This window comes from Phoca vitulina, unplaced genomic scaffold (genome assembly GCF_004348235.1).
Source record: "Phoca vitulina isolate PV1807 unplaced genomic scaffold, GSC_HSeal_1.0 scaffold19, whole genome shotgun sequence".
In the NCBI taxonomy this organism is placed as follows: domain Eukaryota; kingdom Metazoa; phylum Chordata; class Mammalia; order Carnivora; family Phocidae; genus Phoca; species Phoca vitulina.
In genome coordinates, this window is record NW_022589722.1 from 12,926,319 (window position 1) to 12,951,723 (window position 25,405).

At 40.8% G+C, this 25,405-nt stretch overlaps 1 protein-coding gene across 15 annotated transcripts in view; it reads right to left on the bottom strand.

The window, feature by feature from the left end:
- The window catches only part of ANKS1B (ankyrin repeat and sterile alpha motif domain containing 1B), a 1,095,895-nt gene that overhangs the window by 261,957 nt on the left and 808,533 nt on the right, over positions 1–25,405 (bottom strand). For all 15 annotated transcript variants that reach the window (XM_032416344.1, XM_032416343.1, XM_032416340.1 and 12 more), the window contains one exon: positions 20,230–20,382. In XM_032416344.1, the coding sequence (XP_032272235.1) occupies positions 20,230–20,382 (153 nt within the window). The remainder of the gene's footprint in view (positions 1–20,229; positions 20,383–25,405) is intronic.

Genomic DNA, 25,405 nt, shown 5'->3' on the forward strand with positions numbered 1-25,405 from the left:
TTTCAGGAAAGAACTAGACAGTGTAATCCAAGGAGTCACAGTGGCACGTAAGTGTGAGGTCTTGTCAATGAAAGATAGGAAGAAGGGGTGCACCTGGAGGAGAGCAAGATATTAAGGCAAATACCCCCCCCCAAAAAACCAACTATCGATGAGTTATGAATCAAGTTGAGTTTATTCAACTGTACATTAATCAAATATTTATTGAGCATTTTCTATGTGTTCCAGGTGTTGGGGATGCAGAGGTGAACATATGTTCCAGTAATGGAACTGGGCCATTAGCAAATAGAAAAATGAAGAGATTCAGGACTATAAAAACAAACAAACATTTTGGATATTGTGAAGGAAACTGTTGGAAGGTGGGGAGACACGAGTTTGAGTGGTCAAAGAAGGCATTGACCCTAGGAGGTGACATTGAGCTGAGATAATGCAGAAGGAGGAAGAAGATGTACATAAAGGGTCCAGGCAGAGGGATTGGCAACAGTAATGGCCATGAGGTCAGAACACATTTGGAGTTCGCGAAGAATCAGATGATATCCAGTCTGGAATCAGAGCAAGGGCATGTCAGGAAGAAGAAGAAAAAGCAACTGGGTTTGATGATGAGGGAGTAGCTGGGCTTCTGGAAAGATCAGGCTGCAGGTCTTTCCGTTCTGGTCTGAAAGGGACTGAGGTCCCTCTGGGTAAGCTGCTCAGGGCTGTCCTGATACAGAGAGCCTGTCAGCTCTGACAGCAGCTAATCCTATCCTCCCGGCTGTAAGGAGGGACCGCGTTGGCTTTGCACTTGCCTTGCTGTGAGGATTCCAGTCACACAAGGCCTGCACCTCCACTCCCTCAGGGTGGTCTGGATAGTTTCACTACGTGCACAGTGATTTTAAAGCTGGCGATACATGAGGAAAGGCAGCGGCGTAAGTCAGTAATGTCAATCCCTGACAAATATCATGACCGAAAAAGATTCCCGAAGTGACTTCATTTACACTGCCACATCCTGACAGAATCTGAGGTCTTTCTTGGTAGGTGAACACAATATCATCCTATATCTATGGAAATGGAAAAGAATGGGAGCTTTTCCTAAGCAAAGAAAAATATTAGTTAAGACCTCACACTTTTTCTTTTTATGCAGTCTTCCCACAATGCATTGCTTATACCGTACCTCACTAATTTTTAAGACACACACGTGTCCCTCATTTTGCCATCTCTGAACTGGTAAAGCATCTTACAATCAGGGGTGCCTCGTAATTGCTGTGGTGTGACTGCCATCACGTGTGCACACATGCTTGGTCATACTATTCATATTGTCCACTGAGTCCACTTGCAATGTTACAGCGAAACACGGTGAGAATAATGAGCATTTAAGCTGTGTTAAAAAAGATCACACTTGGGGCGAATGGGTGGCTCAGTCGTTGATCGTCCGCCTTCGGCTCAGGTCATGATCCCAGGGTCCTGGGATCGACCCCCACATCGGGCTCCCTGCTTGGCGGGAAGCCTGCTTCTCCCTCTCCCACTCCCCCTGCTTGTGTTCCCTCTCTCGCTGTGTCTCTCTCTGTCAAATAAATAAATAAAATCTTTTTTAAAAAAAGATCATACTATATTTTGGGATTAATAGAACAGTTATTTGGTACTTAGAAAGGTACTAATAGAGAAGAAAGAGGGTAATTTGATATTTGTGAAGCAAATATCTTCACTAGAGAAGAAGCAATTACATATTTTCCTTAAAAGCAGTAACCACGTGCATTATGGAGCTGAAGAAAGGAAGATATCTATAAACACACGGAGTCGTGTTTTGCTTTGTTATTGCGCTACCTGAAGAAAACGACCTATTACCTGCCAGGGAACTCAACAGTCAGGAGAAACTGACAAAACCCTCTAAATGAACGAAATGTCAAAGCTGTGCAAGGCTGTTGCCGGGGGGGTTTATGTGTTGGACGGAATCACCATAAGGCACCGTGTCTTAGTTCGATTATCAGCAATATTTTTCTTTCTTAAGGACACATAAAATAATCGTGTATCTCATAATAAGTGGCATTTTAGATTATTTAGAACAGAGCAGATGTTTTTATCTTGAGATGTCGAGTACTGTGCAAACACCAGATCCCATTTATCTCATTACATTCAAAGTGTCTCTGCAGCCCATTTACACGTTAGCAAAGATGTGTCTGCTTGAAAACTTGTAACTCACCATCGCGTCTCAAGCCTATGGTAGACTGAGCAAAACATTCTCAGGGCAACTTGCTCACCTTGGTTAGTGAACTGAATTTAGTCAAAACCATCTAAGTGCTTGGATAGATATGGAGCATGGACCGATGACTGTGAAGTAAATAGCTTTAATGAAAAATAAGATAACTTAGCTAAGGCCAACATTTAAAAAAGGTCATTGTGTTTTTACGTCTGATTTTGAAAAGTCAGGGCTAAAGGCCTTGAGGTTTTTGTTTTTTTTTTTTCTGAAAGGTGCTCTCAGATCAGTGTGAAAAGACAGATTGGGAGGAGAGTCAGCTGGAAAGCTAGGAAACAATTCACAGCCCTGCTGTGGGCAGATTGTCAATCACTGAGTGTGAAGTCAGTGCTGATTTTTTTTTTTTTTGAGTCCACAGTCATTCCCTTATTCCTACTCAAGGATACCATCTTAAAGAGGCAGTCAAGTTCCTTGACGGATAGCAGGTCAGTAGCTGAGGACGTGCCACCTGGCGTGTGGTATGGAGGGACTGCACACCTCTCAGCCCTGAACCCCAGGCCTCCTGTTTGTTGTACTAGCAGGTTCTCAGGAGAAAAAGCTTCTGCATGAGAGTGTGGCCCTGTGTAGGGTACAGAGCGCAGAAATGAGTTTTGGCCACACTTCGGGTTTTCTCAGGCATAGATCATAAATATTTATTTCAAATGCAAAGAAGAGCTGAAGAACTCTAACATACTCCCACAAATAAAGAAATAAATGTATAACTTATGTATTTAAATATATTTTATATAACTGTAAAATGGCTTCTAGACATTTCTACTTGGAATGTGTGGTAGGTAGTTCAAACTTAACCATGTTGGACAGAACTCTTGCTGTCTTCTCCCCAATTTTTCCTCCTAAATACTCCCAATCTCAGGAAATAGCTCAGGCCAAGGACCTTTGACTTCTCCTCAATTCCTCTCATTTCTAGTCAATGTCTAATTCACCAATGTCCATTGTCTCCAATGTCCATTCTGATTCACTGTCTTCACCACAACTTCAGTGCAAGGCACCATCATCTCTTGCCTCAGCTACTGAGAGAGTCTCTGAGCCAGATTTTCACTCTCCCTTCGCTGACATCGCCCGCCACCCCCATCCCAGGTCTGTCCTTCCCACAGCAGTGAAATGAGCCTTTAAAACATAAACCAAACCATGTCACACTCTCTTACTCTGAACCCCTATGAAGGCTTCCACTCACACTTCAAATATAATTCAATCCCCCTCCATAAGCCACATGACTGGGGCGTCTTTGACATCATTTCCTGCCAGCCTTGCCCCGTGCTTCCGCTATGACAGCCATGCTGGCTCCCTCCCTGGTCCTCAGATGGGCTGAGTGTGGTCCTGCCTCAGGGTACTGGCAGTTGCTGTTCCCTAGTCTGGAATGCTGATCTTTTGCACGGCTTATTTCCACATTTCATTCAGATCTCTGCCCAGATGACACCTCCTCGAAGAAGTCATTTCTGACTAGGCTCCTTGAGATCTAGTCACTTTCTGTCCCTCTTACCCCGTTTTATGTTTCTTCATAGTATGTGCCACAAACGGTTGCCTCTCCTGGGCCCTCCACCATCAAGTAGGTGACGTTTGACTCTCACAACTTTGCTTCCAGTGGCTCCTTCTTCCTTTCCTCAATCCTCCCCTGGCAGCAATGGGGTCTATGAATATTTTTAAGTACCTGTTTTGTGAAGGGCATTGGGGGTAGATATGCAGCTGAGCCTACAGGTCCTCAAAGAGTTTGGTGTCTGGCAGGGGTGGGGGTGATAAGGACGAACCCAAATAAATAAAAGAGCTATTATAAGGTTAAGTGTCTTGCCCCAGAGGAAGTAAGGAACGAGCACTTGAATTTGGCCCACATCACTCTGAGTCCAGCCTCTTTTTCACCCTGCCACCCAAGTCTTCGTTGCCTCTGGTGCTTCTCCGCATTTCTAAATTTGCTCTACAACTCTCTCCTCCCTTTCTCTCAGTCCAAAGCCCTTCAATCCTGCCCTTCTTGGCGAAGTTCTAGGTCAGCTGATTATCTGGTTAGTCCACAGGAAGTGAGGATGACTATAGATTCAGTTCTCTCAGGTGGCATTGGCATTATCTGCTTGCTCTTCTCTGCTGTGCCAGTCTCAAGGAGACGTGTGTGAGGGATGGTCTCTTTACCTACTTTTGGAGGAGACTGTGGAGGAAAGGATAATACGTGGGGTCTGCTTATTTACTTTGAGCCTTTCCATCTTGTCCCAACTCTCCAGGCTTTCAAGGACCAATGCATGGAGTAGGTTGGGCATGGAATTTTCTTTAGTACAATTTCTGAAGGGCAGTGGGTATTTCAGTTTTGGCATTTGGGAGGTTAGACAGTCTTAGAGAGTCTCTCCCTCTCTCTCTCTGTATGTGTGTGCACATGTGTGTGTGGTGGTGATACGGGATCATTTATGGTACCTCAGACATTGCACCCGTGTTCATCTTGAGCGACACGTGTAATCCAATGGCCGCCACGGGGAAGAAATGGAGCTCCCTCAGGCAGCCATCAAGGCTAACATTGTTGAAAAATTGCTCTGTAAGGCTGAGAACATGAGGGAAAAGATTGTGGGTATTTATTCTGTTGTTAGATGTGTCTCTGTTTCAAGACCAGCATAGTCCAGCACCTTTCAGGGTACAAGACATTTGTGGATGTAAAATAGAAAGGACTAATGGCATTTCTCATTAAAACTCAAACAGTTCCTTTCACCTTACTTCATCTGGGTCAGCTGAGGCTGTTATAACAAATTACCATAAAGTGAATGGCATAAACAACAGAAATTTATTTTTTGCCGTTCTGGAGGCTGGAAGGCTGAAATCAGAGTGCAGCATGGTGGGGTTCTGGTGAGGGCCCTCTTCTGGGTTGTAGACTGCCAGCTTCCTATTATATCCTTACGTGGTGGAAAAAGTGAGCTAGCTCCCTGGTTTCTTCCTATAAGGGCGTTAATCCCATTCACGAGGGCTCCACCCTCATGACCTAATGACCTCCCAAAGGCTCTACCGCCAAATGCCATGACTTTGGGATTAGGGTCTCAACGTATAAATTTGGTGGGGGGTGGGGGGAAGCAAACATTCAGTACACTGCAATCTATTAAATGGGAGTGGTAACAGTGTGCATCTCATAGGATTAAGGTGGGATGAAATGTGTCAGCATATGTCAGTGGTTAGAACCTTGCTTCATACATAAGCATCCTTGGGTCAGTCGGCAAATATTTAGTCACCTACAGTGTGCTAGGCCCTGTTCTAAGAGCTGGGGTTACAGGAGTAAACAAAATACATCTACAATCTGATGGAGCTCGTGGTGGTTAACAATAAGGCAGAGCCAGGATGAAGATCTTGCTGTCGAGTCTAGCACCAGAGCCCACTGTCTCCTCCGTGACTCTATAGCACCTCTTATTCACTGAGAGAGAAGGTGAGTAAGAAACTTGAGATGTTGTGTGAACTGAGAGACTGGACATCAGGAATAAAGCCATAGATGTGTGCTTGGCAGCCATCAACTTGAAGGTGCCAGTTGAAGTCTTTCCATAGGTGATATTGTCCAAGAGCTTAGCATTGAAGAGAGGAGATCTGAGGACAAGATCTTGAGCAAGAGTGACATTTAATAAAGGGGAAGATGGAGGACAAGGTACTGAAACTCCTCTTACTGTACAATTGTTATTATTGCTATTACTCTTGTGTCTAGAGGAGGCAACTAAAGGAACTATATTCAATTAAAAAATTTTGTTGTTAAGGTAATCACAGAACTGACAGCCCATCACCTTTGCATATTCTATTGGTTAAACGTAAGTCGTAAGTTCTACCTGCACTCAAAGGGAGGTGATTAGACAAGGATACGACTTATTAGGAACCACTCTAGGGTGTGTTCATAAATTCATTATTTTATTTGGCTATCTTTTATTATTGAATTCGACAGTTCTTTATACATTCTGGAGGCACTTTTTAATATTAAATATATAATTTTCTCCCTCCTCCAAAATATTAGTTGCATACTCAACTCTGAGCAAAGAGTTGGTATGCAACAAATACTTGAGCAAGGCATGAGAATGATTTTCCATTAGGCAAATAGTTTAGGATTTAATTTTCTAAAATAATTTAGTTTCATGGCCAATTAATTCACCAATTTTTCATCTTTTTATAGATTAGCAAATCCACTATTATACAGCATATTTACCATCCAGGTTACTATCCTCTACTTGTTAAATGTTGGGGGGGGTCCTGTCCCCAACTTTTCCATACATTTAAGCCCTGTGTCCATTAGTATAGTACCCTATCCATTTTTTTTTTCCTGTGGGCCCCCACACTTTAGCACCACTAATCATTTTATATTTTCCGAGATTGTTTTGATTTCATGTATTCTGATTGGAGGCTTAGAAACAATGATAAGAGCATCCATACTTCTAAAATTCTCTCTTTTCTCTAATCAAAACTTCTCTTTGTGGTGGATTGATTGCACTAATAGTCTCAATTTTTCATTCTGACCTGCATCCAAGCCATTTACTATGCATTTTCAGCTCATCTTGTCAAGCGGTGAACTCTAGCCTCCCCTCTCAACTTAATTCTGAGTTGGTCATGTAACTACCTTTGGCCAAACATGAGCAGATATGATGTAAGCAGAGGCTTGAAAATGGGCTTGCACATTTTTGTTTCTTTCTGTCTTTGCCCTAGGACATGCCTAGGAGAGCGTGTTAGAGGATGGGGCACCTGGAGTAGAGCCAGGTTGCCCCATTGTCTCAGCTGACACCACCCAGATCAGCAGACCAGAGCCAACTGCCAGATGTGAGATCCGAACCATGAGAGACTATGGACTCTGAGAAACAAACTGAGGGTTCTAGAGGGGAGGAGGGTGGGGGGATGGGTTAGCCTGCTGATGGGTATTAAAGAGGGCACGTTCTGCATGGAGCACTGGGTGTTATACACAAACAATGAATCATGGAACACTACATCAAAAACTAATGATGCAATGTATGGTGATTAACATAACATAATACAATTAAATTAAAAAAAAAAGAAGAAGAAATTTTGAGCCAAGTCCAGCCTAAATTACTGACCCACAGACTAAACAAATGCTTATCGCTTTAAGCCCCTGCCTTTTCAGACAGATTGTTGCATAGCATTGCTGTGGCAATGAAAAATTGATAATGTGTCCCATAAATCTGGGGAACTTGGAAGCTGCCCCTCCATTTGGCTGCCATGAAACTAAGATCAAGTGCTTCCTATTTGCAAAGCATTGCGCAAAATGCTCTACCAGGTTATTTTAGTTAATCCTGAAAACAAGATTACCTAGAAGATAGATACTATTATTATTTAAATTTTAGAGGCAAGGATATTTTAGAGGTAAGCTTAGAGAAGGTTAAGTGACTTGTGCAAGGTAGCTAAATGATCAGAAATAAAATGGGCAGCTAAACCGAGGAAGACTGCTTTTAGAGCCTCTGTGCTTTTACTATTGATGCTTACTGTTTACTCTCTTGGTCCCCCCATCTCACCTTTTCTCCTGCCCACCTCCACCCCCTTCAGAGGAAGACCCTGTGTTCCAGTTTGGGATGCAGAGACCACTTTTATATTTAGTTCCCCTTAATACTACTTTTTTTTTAAAAAAGATTTTATTTATTTATTTGACAGAGAGTGAAACAGTGTGAAAGGGAACACAAGCAGGGGGAGCGGAGCAGGAAGCCCGATGTGGGGCTCGATCCCAGGACCCTGGGATAATGACCCGAGCTGAAGGCAGACGCTTAACAACTGAGCCGCCCAGGCACCCCTTAATACTACTTTCTTTCTTATATCTAGTGTAAATGGCCATCTTCCCCATTAGTCTGGAAGCTCTTTTGAGGGTAAAGTCTATAAAATACTTATTGTACTTTCTCCCACAGCTACCATGAAATAGAATTTTTAAAAAAGTAATGATCCTATTTAAGTTTTAGGAAATCTAATTATCCCCCAAAAGCAGTTTATACCAAAGTAAGACTCTCCTAGAGAATATATATGTATTTATATGTTAAACACATGCACACACACACATATTTAAAAGGGCACTGTTATCCCAAATTAATCTAATTGGTGGAATGCACAGTAGAGGGTTTTTCCCATTTTGTTATACCATTTTAGGCATACGGTGTTTGAATTTGGTGCTTGATGTCTACAAAATTAAAATTCTCCTGTTTCATGTTTTATTATATTAATATTGTAAACACAGATTGATATAAAACTGGCACTGAATTTGCAATTAGTTTCTGCGTTTAAGAAATTTTATGATTTAGTCACTTGCCATGTACTTTAGGTATGCTGCCACCAGGTGGCGGCAGGGTGACAGGCATAAGGTTTGTACAGTAAAGAATTTACATGCTTTCTGAGGTTCAAGGTAATAGCTTTTTGCTTGAGTTCAAAAATAATTTGAGACCACAGATATTCAACTTAACATAATACATCTCTTTAGAAAAACAGCTAGACTTAAACTCTAAATCAACCTTAAATATCTTTAAAGCAGATATAAATCTCAAGCTACAAAATCACCCACCTAAACTCTCTCCTTCCCAGCTTTTTAAATTATTTTCATAGTGGGCTGATTCTAACACTAATCTTATATACATACTTTAGTAAAAATGTTAATCTTTATGATTTACTCTGAGTCTTTATTTATTGTCAATCTCTTCCATCATAGCTCATATGTCAGTTTTCAAAATTCCTAATAATTTTCTTTTAACAAAAATACCTCTTTGGCTTCCATTTCCTCTAAGAAGACAGAGGTTTATCTTTTCAGTATGATCTCAGGTCTCCTCCCAAGGAAGACCCAAAGCACTTCTCCATCAGGATAGCACGAAAAGTGTATTTGCATTTTATGGAGGATTTTGTCCTTTTTATATTCTTTCTTTTTTTTTTTTTAAAGATTTTATTTATTTATTTGACAGAGAGAGAGAGAGAGAGGGAGAGAGCACAGGCAGGGGGGAGCTGGAGGCAGAGGGAGAGGGAGAAGCAGGCTCCCTGCCAAGCAGGGAGCCCGACATGGGACTCGATCCTAGGACCCTGAGATCATGACCTGAGCCAAAGGCAGACGCTTAACCAACTGAGCCACCCAGGCGCCCCAACCTTTTTATTTCCTGCACTATAGGAATAATCCATTAGAATTTTTCCCCTCTCAAAGCTCCTAGAAGTGCAGAGCCAGTTTACTGTATCTATTTAACTGCAACATACACGAATCTCCTTAGCAACAGGCTCTGCCCTAAATATCTCCAAAGAGTTCTTAAACAAAAGTCCTCAAACCATGTTAGAAATCTGAGCAAAATGCAGAATAAAAAGTTAACTGACTTCATTATAATTAATAATGCTATATATTTACAAGAAGCAATTTCAATGTAAAGAAAATATCAACTAGTTCAAAAAGCAGTCAGAAGTTCCCACTCTTACGGATCATCAAGCTGAAACTCTGCAACAGGGTTTAAGGGTATAAGATTAGGGAGGATAAATTGAGAATGAGTACATCCCTAACCTCTGAGCCACTCCCCTGCTCTGCCCTAAGGTGTTCTGTTTCAAGAATAAAGAGGAGTGTGTGGCTGAGAGTCAAGGGTCAGTGCTGTGTAGTTGGGGGAATAAAAAAAAAAAGAAACTAGCAGTTCTGTATCTAAGCGTTGTCAGGAAAAAAAAAAAGGTGGGGGAAGATCCTCAGCAGCTTTATCCTGACAGTTGCTACAGGAGCTGAGAGAGTCATTCCACCTGACGTTCGCCCACTCCAGGAGTGCAGATTTTGAGCAGCACTAAGCAGTGAGGGTTTGGGCAGGGCTGGTAGGGAAAGCTGATACCTGATGGGAGAGGGGAGGTTGAGAGGCCAGCATAGCAGAAAGGGGTTGAAGTTGGGAAGGGGGCAAGAGAGAGGCTGAGCAGTGATTCCTAGAGACCAGATTTTGCACATTCAGCAGGGCTTTCTAGGGTCCAGCAGGTGAGTCCTGAGAGTGATGGCACCTAAGCTGTGAGAGCAGGCTCCAAGGGAGCTGGCCAGCTCCCAGCCTAACTCTAGGAGACAGAGCTGGGGAGGGAAGAAAGAAAGAGGGAGAGAGGCAAAAGAACAGTAGAGAGGGAAGAGAAAGGGCTGGGTAAGAAAAAGCTCTCATGTGATTTTGAGTCTCACAGAAAACCTATAAAGCCAGTGGGGTGGATACTGTTATCTTCTATTTACCAATGAGAAACTGAGGCCCAGAGGTCTAAGTGATGGAAGGCCCCATACTGAGTGTCAGATACAGGATTCCAAGTTGAGTGACCTGATTTCAAGGTACAGATGAAAGAAGAGAGGGCGCATTTGAAACACTGACACATACCATAATGTCCTACCTTTACTTTAAGTACATTTTTTTTTTTTTTTACATAACCAGGGCTTAGGGTCAAACTGAAAAGTTTTAGCCACTATTGAAAAGCATTTCTGAAATGTATTATATTTGTCCTAACCTCCTTTGAGTACTGACTATAATTTATCCTCTTCTTGATAGGTAGGGATATAACAATGAAAATCGACTCTATATCCATGTACTTCCAACTGAGGGATACCCCCAGGTTCTACAGTGACCCACGGGTTTTATTGCTGTCATGCCTAAAACATCTGTGGCTCCAAATAGCTGCACAGCAGAACTGGCTGACTCAGCTCCTTGCCTCCCAGTCAGCTCTTCCTTCTTGAGTGTGTTGCCTTCCGGCCCCTACCTACTCTTCTGATCATGTCATTCTCCTGATTAAGATCCTTTAAATGGCTCCCCACTGATGACAGCAGTGGTTTTCAACCCAGATGGCACCTTGAAATCACCTGGGGAGCTTTTAAGAAATGCCCCGTGCCCGGATGCCATCGCCAATTGTTTAGCTGTGGGCCCAGCCTATGGATGGGCATTACTGAAAGTAGCAGGGGTTTGGGCTTCTGGCCAAGATGGATTGACAGGGATTGGATCTATCCCCACCCTGCTTTCACCTGAAACAACTAAAAATCCCGACACAGTATATGAAACATTGATTTTTAAGGCATTGGAATGAAGCAATGAAGGACACGGATCCCTGAGAGATGAGAAACAAACTGAGGCCTACAGTTGCCCCAGTTGACCCCAGTTGACCCCAGTTGACCACCTTGAGAGAACTCCTAGGCCATGGTGTGGGAGGTGGGGCCCAGGGAGCCTGGAAGACTCTTTGAATTGAGAGGATGGAGACTGAAGGGGTTGCAGTGTTCTGGGCAGAGTAGTAGAGAGGAGAAAGTACTGATCAGCACAGGCAGGTGAGGAAACTGTCTGAGGCCAGATTAAACAACAACAACAACTACCTCAAAAGATTAGTGGGAATAGGACACAGAGTTCAAGTGGGGTTGGTAATAGTTTGCACTATTCAGACTGGGAAGTCTGGAAACTCACAGGGTGTTGTTAGAATACTCAGAGGCATCTTGCCTCAGCAGTGGAAGTATTAGCCATAGACTAAATGATGCTCTGGGCTCGCTTGACAAGCCTTCAAAGCAAGACCTGAAAGGATCAGAGTATATACAAGGAGCTTTTCTATGTCCCAGAACAAAGCCCAAGAGTATTTACAGGAACCCAAAAATATCCAGCACCCAACAAAGTAAAATTAATAATGTCTGGCATGCAATAAAAATTACCAGGCATGCCAAGAACAATGAGGAGAAAAATCAATCAACTGAAACCAATCCAAAACTGACACAGATATTGGAATTAGAAGACGAGGGCATTAAAACAGTTATTATAACTGCACTCCATATATTCAGTAAGTTAGAGGAAAGATTGAGCATGTTAAATAGAGATATGAAAAAATATAAAAAAGACTCATGTCTAACTTCTGAAGATTAAAACTATAATCACTGAGATAAAAAATACACTGGGTGTTAATAATGGCAGATTAGATATTACAAGAAGAAAAGATTAGTGAACGTGAAGTCATACAATAGAAACCATCCAGATGAATCACAGAGAGAAAAGATATTGAAAGAAATGAACAGAACATTGGTGAGCTGTGGCCCAACTTCAAATAGCCTAATATACATATGATTGGAGTTTCCAAAGCAGAGGAGAGAGAATGTGGGACAGAAAATAATATATTAAGAAATGTTCATGGAGCAGCCACTATTGAAAATGGTATGGATGTTCTACAAAATTTAACAACAGAATTACCATATGGCCCAGTAATCCAACTTCTAGGTATATATCCAAAAGAATTGGAACCAGTATCTCGAGGAGATATTTGCACACTGATGTTCACTGTGGCATTGTCCATAATATTCAAAAGGTGGGAGCAACCTAAACGTCTACCAACAGATGAATGGATAAAGAAAATGTGGTATAGACATACGATGGATATTATTCAGCCTTAAAAAGAAGGAAATACTGTCATATGCCATAAGACGGATGAACTCTGAGGACATTATGCTAAGGGAAATAAGCTCGTCACAAAAAGACAAATACTGCACAATACCACTTACGTGAGGCATCTAGAGTAGCAGTCAAACTCTTAGAAGACAGAATGGTGGTTGCAAGGAGTGGGGAGAGGGGAGAGAGGGGAATTGTTCAATGGACATAGGTTCACTTTTGCAAGATGAATAGCTCTAGAGATCTGTTGCACAACGGTGTGCACAAACACCACTGTACTTACACTTAAAAACGCATGGCCAATTTTATGTGTTTTTGACTACAATAAAAATGATTGTGGTGATGCTTGCATAACTGTGAATATACTAAAAATGACCAAATTGTACACTAAAAGTGAGCAAATTGTGAATTATATCTCAATGAAACCATTAAAACAAGTTCAGGATGTCACACAGCAATAAGAGACAATGCATCATCCTAAAACTACATGCAACGTGATGCAAATGAATGAGCGCACTGAACTCTGCTGTTAAAGTAGGATGGTAGTTACTTTAGGGGGCTGTGGAAGGGGACTTTTGGTGCTGGCAATTTTCCATTTCTTGTTCTGGGCTCTAGTTACAGGTGTGTAACTTTTTGGTGAAAATTCATTAAGCAATACACTTCTGATTTATATGGATTTTTGTGTGTATACGTCCATAAAAAAAAGTTTTGGAAAGTTGAAGGAAAAAGGAGAAATATAAGAATTTACTGGGAAACCAAAAAAATAAAAAAGAGAATGACCAAAAATTTTCCAAAGTTAATGAAAGCTATAGACCTCATATCTAAGAAGCTCAAAAATCATTTATACACAAGAAACATGAGGAAAACGACATCAAGTTTCATCATAGTCAAATTGTTCAAAACCAGTAATAAAAAGAACGCTCTTATGTGCAGTTAGAGGAAAAAAAAAAAAAAAAAACAAGTTATATACAGAGGAAGAGCAACAACAACAAAACCAAAAAAAGAAAGGATAACAGCAGATGTCTCCTCAGAAATAATGCAGGAGTGGGGCACCTGGGTGGCTCAGATGGTTAAGTGTCTGCCTTCGGCTCAGGCCATGATCCCAGGGTCCTGGGATCGAGCCCCATGTCAGGCTCTCTGCTCGGTGGGAAGCCTGCTTCTCCCTCTCCCTCTGCCTCTCCCCCTGGTTGTGTTCTGTCTCTCTCTCTCTTTCAAATAAATAAATAAAATATATATATATATATATAAAAAGAAATAATGCAGGAGAGAGGATGGTGGATCCACATCTCTGAAGTAGTTACACAAGAATTCTATACTCAGCAAAAACAGCTTTGGAAAATAAAGTCTTTTTACCAGTAGCCCACACTTTAAAAAATGTTAAAGGAAGGGCTAGCACAGGAGAATGACGGCAGATGGAAATACAGTTACACATGGAAGAATGAAGAGCAGGGATGGCTTCGTGGGTTGTGTGGCCTGTGAGGTTACACAAGGACCTGCCCTTTGAAGGAATCTGTGCTTGGCTTAATGCTCTGCTGTCACTGTTTTAAAATCTTTTAATAATTTTTGAACAAAGGGTCCCCTATTTTCATTTTCCACAGGACCCTCCAATTATGAAGAATTAAGAATCGTCCTAATGAAGACTCCTGTGCAGCCCATGAGAGTGGGGGAGAAGGCTGGGATGCTGAGCTTGGCTTAGGTCATATGTTCAGGCATGGAAGACTATAGGAGACTTCTTCAGAGGAAATTAGGAATGCTTTGATTTTTAATCAGGAGAAGAGTGAATGATATCTGGTGGGGGCGGGGAAGAAAACAAACAGTTGTCCGCTCAAATAACTTTTTTTAAGGTAGACATTTCTAGATAGAACCTGATTTTCCTTTTTGTACAGAGGTGGTTCATAAATGGCTATAATCAGAGGGTGTTAGTTCTTCATGAAATTCATTTGTTGCTGAGTGCTCTCTTGAAGTCCAAATACCTTGTTTAGTTTCAGTGTGTGCATGTGCGTGTGCGTGTGTATGCGCACGTGCTTGCATGTGCGTCCTAATTCTGGCATCAACGCTTCAATAATGCCTATTCCATCATACTGACCCTGAGGCACTGCAAATATGCAAATTTACTTTGGATGCAAAAGAAAAGCTATATTGCTTCCAGTGAAGTTCTAATGTTTCAGTGTATTCTAGGTAGTATAATTCGATTTCAGTGTAGGTCAAGGCTCCAAAGTCGAAAGCATCATGGTAGGTGCAGATATGCAAAATATGCTGAAAGACAGTGGAGCCAAAGCACCAGGGTAGCCATCACCACTCCCCAGGCCAGATAGGAAAGGGCTAAAAACCACTGGAAAGTGAGTATTTGTTTGGGGGTGATTGTTCATCTCACGTTAGGAAGGGAGAAGGGTGCTTTTCCCACAACTTGAGCCAAATGAGGGAAGCTTCCAGAGAATCCCTGCAAGAGCTTGCAGTTCAGATGCAGTGAGTGAAGGGGATGGAGTCCGGGGGCTTTGCTTGATGCAGACCCGAGCGAGTCCGAAGCTCAGAGGCTGTACCCAGCGGTCCCGAAGTCTTCTGCAGATCCGGCGGTACCGTATGCGGAGGCTTACATCCACAGAGAATTTATAGTTTGTTCTGCACTGGAATACTCATATCCAGTTATTTAGTTAAAGCCTTTGGCTTTGATTAAAGTTGTTAACATTTGAAGTGTTGAACGATATAGCCTCCCTGATGTGGAAATATGAATGTTTTTCTCATTTATTAATGTCCTATAGTGAAGGCATAACATTTTACTTAAAATAATTGGCTTGGAAATCGAATTATAACATTCATCCTCCCCTTACATCCCCTGCAATTTGTGAATTTGGTTATTCTTCTTGGTTGGGAGTATGAGTTACCATTTGCCTTTATCCGATACGTGTACACAGACGCGGACACACATATTCACATGCACGACGCAAAAAAGACTTTTAGGGAGTAAATTTAATTGCAGTTACAAGCAGGAAGGGTACGGTAGAAAGGAGTGAGAGTTTATAATGCTGATCATGAAATAAAACATCAAAGCAAGTAATGAGTCTAAACCTGATACTGATGGGACTGTATTTCTATAGCATTTAAAGCAAATAAAGTCACATAATTAAAGATTTAACATAAAATTAGAATGTTAAATTTGAAATTTTCTTAGTACATCTCCAAGTGATTAGATTATCACAAAATTTCCCTGGAAAGGTAGAAATTAAATCAACATTGAAAAAAACCCCCAAACCAACCAAAAAACCAAAACCAGAAAAATCTGACAGTCCTAAATGAAAGAGTAATGTAAGTATAGTTTCAGCAGCTGTTAGGCAAGAAGCGAATGATCTTCTAATCAATTTTCTGCTGCAAAAATAAGTCAAATGGGTGATGGGTATTAGAGAGGGCATGTATTGCATGGAGCACTGGGTGTTACACACAAACAATGAATCATGGAACACTACATCAAAAACTAATGATGTAATGTATGGTGATTAACATAACATAATAAAAAAAAGAAAAAAAAGAAAAAAAAATAAGTCAAATGATTTTCATGGGACACATATGGGTACTGCTACCTTAATTATTTTATTTCTACCCGAAGGTATTTAAAACACAGCCAATCACTGTAGTTAGATTTTTAAAGCTATTCTTGTACTTATGAACAGAGAATTAAGAATGCACTAAAACTGATTTTTATTTTGTTCTTTCGGTGGGTACTTTTCTTTTTTAAGATTTATTTATTTTAGAGAAAGAGGGAGAGAGAGTGGGGTGGGTGGGGTGGGAGTGGGGTGGCAGTGGGGAGGAGCAGAGAGAGAGGGTGAGGGAGAGAGAGTCTTAAGCAGATTCTGCATTGATCATGGAGCCCTACATGGGGCTAGATCTCACAACCCTGAGATCACAACCTGAGCCGAAATGAGAGTCAGACGCTTAACTGACTACACCACCCAGGCACACCTTGGTGGGTACTTTTATCATTATCAGTATTGTAGGATATCATAAGCATTGACTAGAATTATTTCCTCAGTAAATAATGGTAAAGCCACTGGGAAGAAATTTATGACATATTCTGCACTAAGATTTACACATTAAGAAACTGGACAGTGTTCAAATTTATCTCATCTAACCAAAATCCCCTTGGTAGGTACTCAGTGGTAAAATAAATTATTAAATATTAATAATAATTATTAATTGCCATACTTTTTTGCTTGAGGTTATCAATAGCAGTAGGAACTGCTCTGTAAACTTGGTAATACCTTGTACAAGGCCTGAGTAAACTTATGAGTAAAGAAAATTCATGCACTAATGCACTGTTAACTAGTCTTTAGCTCTCTCAACAAGCCTTTGGAGAGGACTATAATTCAAGCGAGAGGTTTATCCAGCTAGCATCTGCACAGGGAACAATTTGCCTGACAATCTCTCTCAATATATTCACATAACACTAAAATATCAATACAAAAGTAAGAATAGTATTAATGATGTTATTAATGATAGTAGCAGACACAAGCAAAACAAAGCTATTAATAAAAGAGCTTCTGCGTATGAAGCGTGGATTAGGGAATAAAAGGAACAATTATTGGCATCTAAATTCTTTAAGTCTAGACACACATGGGCCTGTAAAACCTATGTCTTAAAAGTTTCTTTCTGCTTGATTTCCACTGCTGAGAATGCTGATATTAAGAAATGAGATTTCTATTAATCTCCCTCATCCCTATACTATACTTTGGGTAGTTTTGTGACCAAAATCTTCATTAGGTTATTCAAATAACCTTGTTTTTCAATGGTAATAATGCACTTCACACACACACACACACACACACAAAAAGATCTTTGAGGTATTTTTGAAAGATTATAATTTCAAATGTATTTGTACTTTTCAAATCACAATTTTGTATAGTTTTCATTTCTTCATGAAAATACTTTGAATAAACTTATACCCAATGAGAATGTGTTACTATTTTCAAATATCAAGCAAAATACCATGTGAAATTAGAGGCTTACTCAATACTATTTAATGATGCTAAACGTACTTGTAATTACAGCAACAGCCAGCCTCCTCACCCTCTGCTCTCCTCCCCTCCACCAGCAGCCCCCAGTATCAAAGACAGCCCCCCACCTTGCACTTTTCTCTTCACTTTACATAGAACAACAGTTACCGAAGCCAAACGGCTTCCTTAAAATAAGCCACTCATTACAAAGATTCAGGATGTGAATTTCTCTAAGAAGCTTTGCTCTAAATCAAAGTGACTGCACATTCCCTTCAGGCCAGAAAACAACAAATTATGGGTACTTAATATAGAATTGCTGGGCCCATATATTATATATGAGATTATTTCATATTTGGACGTCTTCTCTCATTAGTTGGGATGAATTAAAGCCTTGAATTTGAGACTAGCCTAAAGCTTTGTAAGCCAGAAGGCACACATTTGTGCCTTTCTTTCATTTTAAAACCAAACAACCCAGAACCATCAAAGGCATCACCCTTGTAGCAGAGTTCTGGTGGGCATAAAAATTTTGTTCTCTGATTTCCAAGTCTAAGGGTACAGATCGATTTTTGTTTATAATAAATAAACCTATGGAATTAAATGACTCGAAAAGCCTCTTCAAGAGTGTGAACTTGCCCATAAAGATGTCACAAACTTTAAATTCTATCAGCTTAAGGAAAATACACTGGGTTGATATTAGATGCAGATGTACTCCGCCCAGAGGAATTGGCCTCAAGATCTCAGACACAGTGACTGTGTTTTCTAGTTCTGATAACAATGCTTGTGACAAGCTACTTCTCACAGGACTGAAGACAGATTGTATTACAGCACATGGAGCTAAAGGGAAAATGCTTCGAGTCTGTATGGATGGAAAAGGCTATTCTTCTGTCCCAACTCAAGCCTAGTTGGTCTGTGGGTGGTGGTAGATCAGTCCCTGAGCCCTGGCATTAAACCTGGGCCCTCAGAGTCTCCCTGACCAAAGTCAATGCAGTCATCCACAAGGGACACAGTGACTGAACAGGGATTCCTAGGCTGCTTGTCCCCCCAGCACTGGGAAGAGTGTGGGCCCAAGCTCACACCTTCAATGTTAGTCCCAGCTTTTGGATTTTGAGAGACTTCTAGTCCTGCTTCGATGAGCCTTGCTTCAAAGAAAACATTTTATCATAGAGTTCTATTGGCATCCCTTCTTTTTCAATGAGGGATTACTGCCAATGCCCATGAAGTGAGTGACTCATGCTGTCTAAGTATTTGTTCTTCAGTGGGGAACAATATTATTTGGAAGACTTTATGCAGAGATATTTGTCAAGTTGTATAATTGACTAGAATGTCGCTTAATTGGAAACATGTTTGTTTGATCTATGGAAGGTCCCCCTTTAACAAATGGCTAACCGTAGCCATCGGATGAGTCCTGGATTCTTGGTGGAGAACTGAAATCTCCTGGATGCAACCAGAATGCAACACACTCTCTGTGAGTTCTGCTGTGTTGCCACACAGGCTAAGAACAAAATTAATCAGAGGCTTTCAGTCAGACAGTGAGTTTCTGCTGAAATAATGATAGCTTTTGTGAGGGAGTAAGGACAGAAAGCAAATTAGAAGAAGGGGCCAGCAAATTAGAAGAAGGGGCCAAGAATTAGTCCATTTACTGTGATTTTTAGATCGAAGGACAGTTTTTATGAGATGTTCTAGAAAAGATATTATTTTTAAGACAGACCTTTAAAAGCAAAGAATAATTAGTTACTACTAATAAAAATAATTTAAAATAATTAATGGCATGCAATATGCAGCGACTGGACTTGTGGAGAGAAAGTGGCATAGAGAGTAGAATGAATCTCTTTTGAACCGGCAGAAATTTATTTGCTTTATCTTTCAGGTTATGAGTGTTTCTTAAAGTTTTAGAATATAAAATTCAAATCTAAGAAATTCTCTAAAAGATTAAATGATTTTCACTCATTTTGGAAAAGAAATGTTCAGGATGCCAAATAGAAGGTGAAGGCATGATAATTACATGTTACCTCTTCATTCTTTCATTCCTTGATGCCATTGGACATAAACGAGCAGTAAAAATGAAATAAGTAAAGTATCAGTATTAAAACCATTTACGCAGATCTAGTTGATCTCTTTGGGCCTGAATACACGGCAACATAAGTTGGCCAGTTTTTATAGAAAATCTATGCCAAGTATATAAATAAAACAGAGACAACTTAAGATTAGATATAAACTCTGGATAATAAAATTTTGATATTATAGCAGCCTACTTAATAAAACAAATGCAGTGTCTTCAAGAATGGGGTTTATATATGCAGCCAAGGAATAGAGACAGGGAAACATAATAGAGATAGGAAACTAAAAATGAGAACTCTAATCTTTAAGTGAATATGAGCAAGATCAGGATGGGAGCCTATTTGTTATCATGTCCATATCCTGAGCTGACTAAATTTTCTAAAATGGAAAGCCTCAAAATGCTTGGGAAGTTTTTCTCGGATAACGCAAAACACCCTGAGAGTCCTCCTAGTTTCCCGCATCCAAACTTTAAAAGACAATGACTGTGGAGCTTGACTGGAAACAAGACAGACGTATATTTAAAGCAGAAGGCATATCTGTAAATTCCTGATGGATGTCCATATAGTAACAAAGAAAGAAAATATTACCTACCTACAACAGGAATTTCATTTACCAAGGGTTGAACGGGTAAGGTATCTTTAAGAGACCAACTTACGTTAATAAGTTCAACCTCCCAGATTTTTTTCAACAGGTCCATCGATGTGTAGCCATTAATTAGAAAGGCTTTGGTGTAGTCACCTAGTTCAATGGAATCCAGCCACTCAGCGACAGAAGTGGGATGATAGCCATCGTGGCCAATGGGTCTCATCTGTAATAAAGAACACCACATTAGGATGAGGATTACTTTGAGTTCCGACAAACAGGATGGATCTTGCCACTTGGAAACTTATCCGATTTGAAGCAACAGATCTTTGTGGATAAGAAAATAAGGAAAACCAAAATACTTTATGCACAATTCTAAGTCACTAATAATTTTCACGCTGAATTAGTTTTCAAAAGTGCACCCAGAAATTTCTAACTTAGCTGCTGCACCAACTCCATATTTGAGAAAACGAAATATGTCAAACTTCTGTTCATAGACATTATTGACATTCTGTTGGATGAAACTTAAAATCATGGCAGTTGAGCAGTATTAAATTCAATGCTGAAGGCACAAGGAACTGTACTTCCAAAATGTAGATGATAATTCTCATATGTGCAACATCAAAGCATGTGAAAATACTGCACGACTCAAACATCCAAAGGAATGCATGCTTATGCAAGACATGTAGGTAGTGCAAACATGCTGGAGAAACATACTGCAGTGTTAAGCCAGGAAAGAAGAGGCTTTTTGGTGTTTAAAGACCATGTGTTCTGCATAGACTCTACAGTATGTTAGACATGAATAGAGAACTTGCTGGCAGACAGGTTCCTATTTTTTGTCAGCTATATACAGATTTTTTTTTCTTTGGGAGAACAAAGAAGTGTGACAGCATAACGTTTCTGAGTTTAAATTGGAGTGTGAAAGTAATTTAAGCAAGAGAAACTTCTGGGTTTAAAATTTTGTGTGATTATTCTAGTCTTTTTAGCTTTTATTTGAAATTTTGGTTGAATTTCTGGTTCTTGGCTTTTGAAGTAAGTCACTTTGAGGACTTGCGTTGCTCTGCATGTCACACCGCGGATCTAATACTTCCGTTGTTACGGACAACTGGCACCTCACCAACCTGATGTTGCAATTCAGGATGGGAAAAGCAAAACTGGGCAAAATACATAGGTTTCCCTCTTCCTTCAGATTCAAGGAGATAAATATTAATGGAAATCTAGATGACTCTGATTTGTGTGGAGAAAAGATTAGTCTGGCTGTCAGGGATTCAGATTTTAATCCTAAACATGGTAGGCTTTCTGTCACTATGCAGCGTTCTCATTTTGGAGGTTCTTCTTACTCTTGCATTTGTTTGTTTGTTTTGGATTTGAGGTGTTCGTTAGGGATCAACACCTACGCAAGGAGGGACGAGAAGGAGGGTCGGACAGAAGAGGAGTCGGACTGTGATGGGTCCTGACGAAGCCTCTCTGAACCCAGTGGGGAGCTCTAGCACAGGTCATGCTCCTAGAGGTCCCCTGCTGGCAGCATGACTGGCCCTTTGTGCCCCACACTCTTTGTCACTGCATGTGGCTGCCATGGGAAAAGCAGGACTCTAGTGGGGCCGCCCTAGGCAGCAGAGGCAGACTCTGCAGGTGCTGACAGCTGGAGGCTGTCTGCTGACTACTCTCCTTCCTTGAAGAGAGAGCTGGGAGGAGCATGTCCATGTCTTCCAGAAGACCCTGGACCCAGATTCACCCAAGGTTAACATTTGGCCACATTGGGTTTCTACCTTTTTCTCTATACCCACTTCCTCATTCACATGCACACAACACACGTTTTATTTTAGGTGAACCACTGGGAAGACAGTTTTTTCCCCTGAACCTTTAGCAGACATGATGAAACTTCACCCCTTGGTGTTTCAGCATGCATCTTCTAAGAGCAACGACATTCTCCTACATAGCCACAGAAACAGCACACTCAATAAATCTAACATTGATCCAATTATATTACCTAATATACAGTCCATATGTAAATTCCCCACATGTCCCCAAAATAGAATTTGTAGCTGTTTTTTTTTTTTTTTTTTTTCCCTCCTGGACAGGCTTAATCAAAGGTCAAGGCAATTATATTTTTAAGTATTTCTTCTGCCCTTTTATCTCCCTTTTCTTCTTCTGGGATTATATTTACTCCTTCATTTTTAAATTACCTTTCCTCCTCTCCTCTTTCCTATTGTTCCACTCCCCAATCTATTTTACACTTTGAGGTTTAAAAGTCTTCTATTGGGAGTTACAGTATAATTCATCATTTGCATCAGAGTCTGAACAGCATCAAACTTTTGTATGTCACTTGTACTTGGACTGACCCATTTTAGCTACTCACTGAACATTTGTTCAGTAACAGTTAACACAATATTTATTCTGCAATAGCTACAAATGTAAACGACAACTCAGAGTTTGTAAAATGAAGTTTAGTGGCAGTTGCAAATAACTGAATGTTGTTTGCGTAAAATTGGAGATTAGGATCCAAAGCAGAGGCACAAAGGTACTAAGTACCTACATATACCATAGAGTTATAAAAATATCGGGGCTAGGGACTTTCTCCAGGACTTATGAAGAGATGGTTGAACCAATGCTACTATCCTGACTAATCCCTGCAGCCCTGGAAACTCCTTGACTGCCTCAGCTGACAGAAAGAAATAACGGGAGAAAGGGCAAGAAGGAAGGAAGAGAAGCTCACTGGAGTTGAAATTAACAGCTTGGCAAGGTTTTACTGTTAGCCCTCCAGAACCTGACCACCCCAGCGGCAGATCCTGGGGATGAGCTTATGGAGCCTTGAATCAATCTGGGGTAGAGTCAGATGTCCCCTACCAGAGAACTCTGCACTGGGGTCCCCAGAGCTCACCCAAAGCGCACACGCATGCACACACACAGAGCAATCCCTGGCCACCTGCCATGCAGATGTTGGCTGCTGGTCCCAGTTAGCCAGTGATGAGCAGGGATGGGGACACCAGCCAGAACTCTGCAAAGCAAACCCAATTAGTAGAAAAAAGTTTGTTTTTCCTTCCAACCCCTCCTTCTTCCTCCAGTGGCAGGAAATTTGGAATCAGAAAAGAGAGATGCCAGTCCCTTGGGGGAAGCCTAAACTTGGGGAGCAGTGGTGGGGGAGGGATGAAGTGCATAAAATTAGAGGCTTACATGGATTGGAAGTGAGTTTTCAATATTTTACATGACTGGAAAGTTATTGGTTATGTCTGAATGACATTAAAAATACTAAAGAGAGAAGCAGTTGAGCTTGCTTGAAGGCAGGATCGGAAAAAAGGCACATCAGTATCTGACTGAATGCAGACTCTCAGTAATGTGGTTCCTCCTGTGAGGCAAGTTCTTCGTGAGCAACCTTGAGGAGGTGAGAGGGAGGAACATATTTGGTGGGAGGATGAGAGATGGGGACAAGGTAGGCAGCAAGAGTGGAGAGAACCTGGAAATGAACACACTGACGTGTGCCGGGGAGGGTTCATCCAGCCACTCACTCAATAAATATTTAGTCAGTGCCTGTTCTGAATGTTGTGAAGCAGTATAGAACAAAACAGTCTGAGTCTCTTCCTCAAGGAAATTGTAACTCTTAATTAAAAACTATGCAAACAGATGACCAATAAATTATGAAGGCTCTGCATACCTGAGCAGAGGAAAGCATTAGAGCCAAATGAAGTTACAAAATTAACTTACACGTATTTAATGATATGCAGAATGGTTACTGTGCTGCACAATAATTTCTTTTGAAGCAATTCTTCCATCTGTTCCTTCATTTCTGTTCTTACTGCCACTGCCCTCTTCGGGTTCTTGTTAGTGCTTACGAAAACTAACGCAATAGCCTTCCACTTGGCCTCCCACCTTTGGTCCAGCTTCTATGATGCTGCTGCATCAGTATTCCCAAAAGCCAGACTTTTAAGTCAACACTGGCACAAAACCCTATAGTGACTCCTTCTTGATAAAAGTGAAAAAAAAAAAATGAAAATGGCCTATTCCAGAATTCTAGGGCAATGGAGATCAGGTATAAACTTATCTTTCCAACTTCACCCTCTACTACTCTGCCATGTGTACCCTAGTACATACGATTAGACACAAGTGCATGTCTAAACAGTCTGTTAAGCTGCTAGCCATGCCATGAACATGAATTGTGTGTGCAACACACTATTGTATCTTTGCTCATATTATTTTCCATGCTTCTAAAGCTTTTGCCTTTATTTCTGTAGTGTTTTTCCAGGATTAGCTTCTCTTCTTGAGCTTCAAGATACAAATGTCCAAACATCTGTAGGATACCTCACAAAGATGGCCCATACAGCTATCACACAACACGAGCCAAAACTTTATCTCCTTCAGCTCACAAACTGGCCCTCCTTCTGTGTTTCTGATCTCAGTTAGTGGGGAAGCATCACACTATTGCCCAAGTAGATGCTTACTTGATAAGTCATCTTACTTTCCTCTTTCTGTTTTACTGTCATATTTAATTAGGCCAACAAGTCTCATAAATTTGTTTTCAGTTCCTTGCTTCCAAAATGGACTTTGGAATCTGACAATAGTATCTACGCCAAGTGTAAACATTATATGATTGCCTAGCACAGGACTTTGAATATAACAGGTCTTTAATAACTCTAAGTTTTCTTCCCTTATCACTGCTCTAAATTAGGCTCATGCTTATTTATTTTTATTTATTTGTTTGTTTGTTTGTTTTGCCCATGCTTATTTAGAAATTGCATAATATTGAGTCCTTTGGCTGCTAATCTTTTCAACTTCCAATCAAGATTCTTCTTTCCTCTCTCATCCCTTTCTCTTTCCCTCACTTCCTTCCTTTTCCATCTTATTTTAAAAAGGGTTTATGTCTGTTAAGTTATTTATACCACCCCCACCCCAGCTGACAGCTACTTTTCAGAAATATATCTAACAAGATCACTCAAGTAGATTGAATTGTTTCCAGCTCTTCACTTTCTTCCTGTATTAGAATTATGCTTCTGTGCTCTTTGCCAAGGGATCTGCATTGTATCCCACTGTGATTGAGTTACTTCTTCATCCCATTGATGTTGGCCATGTACTTGCTTGGCCTATGGTACAGGTAGAAGTGTCAGTGGGCAATTTATAGATGAGGCCTCTCCACTCCTGTGATCTACTCATCCTTTGTGTTCTTATGCTCTATTACAAGAATAACAAGTGGCTGAATCATCACACAACTGCTGGTCCCAGGAGAAAGATGAAGACTTGTGGAGCAAACCTAAATG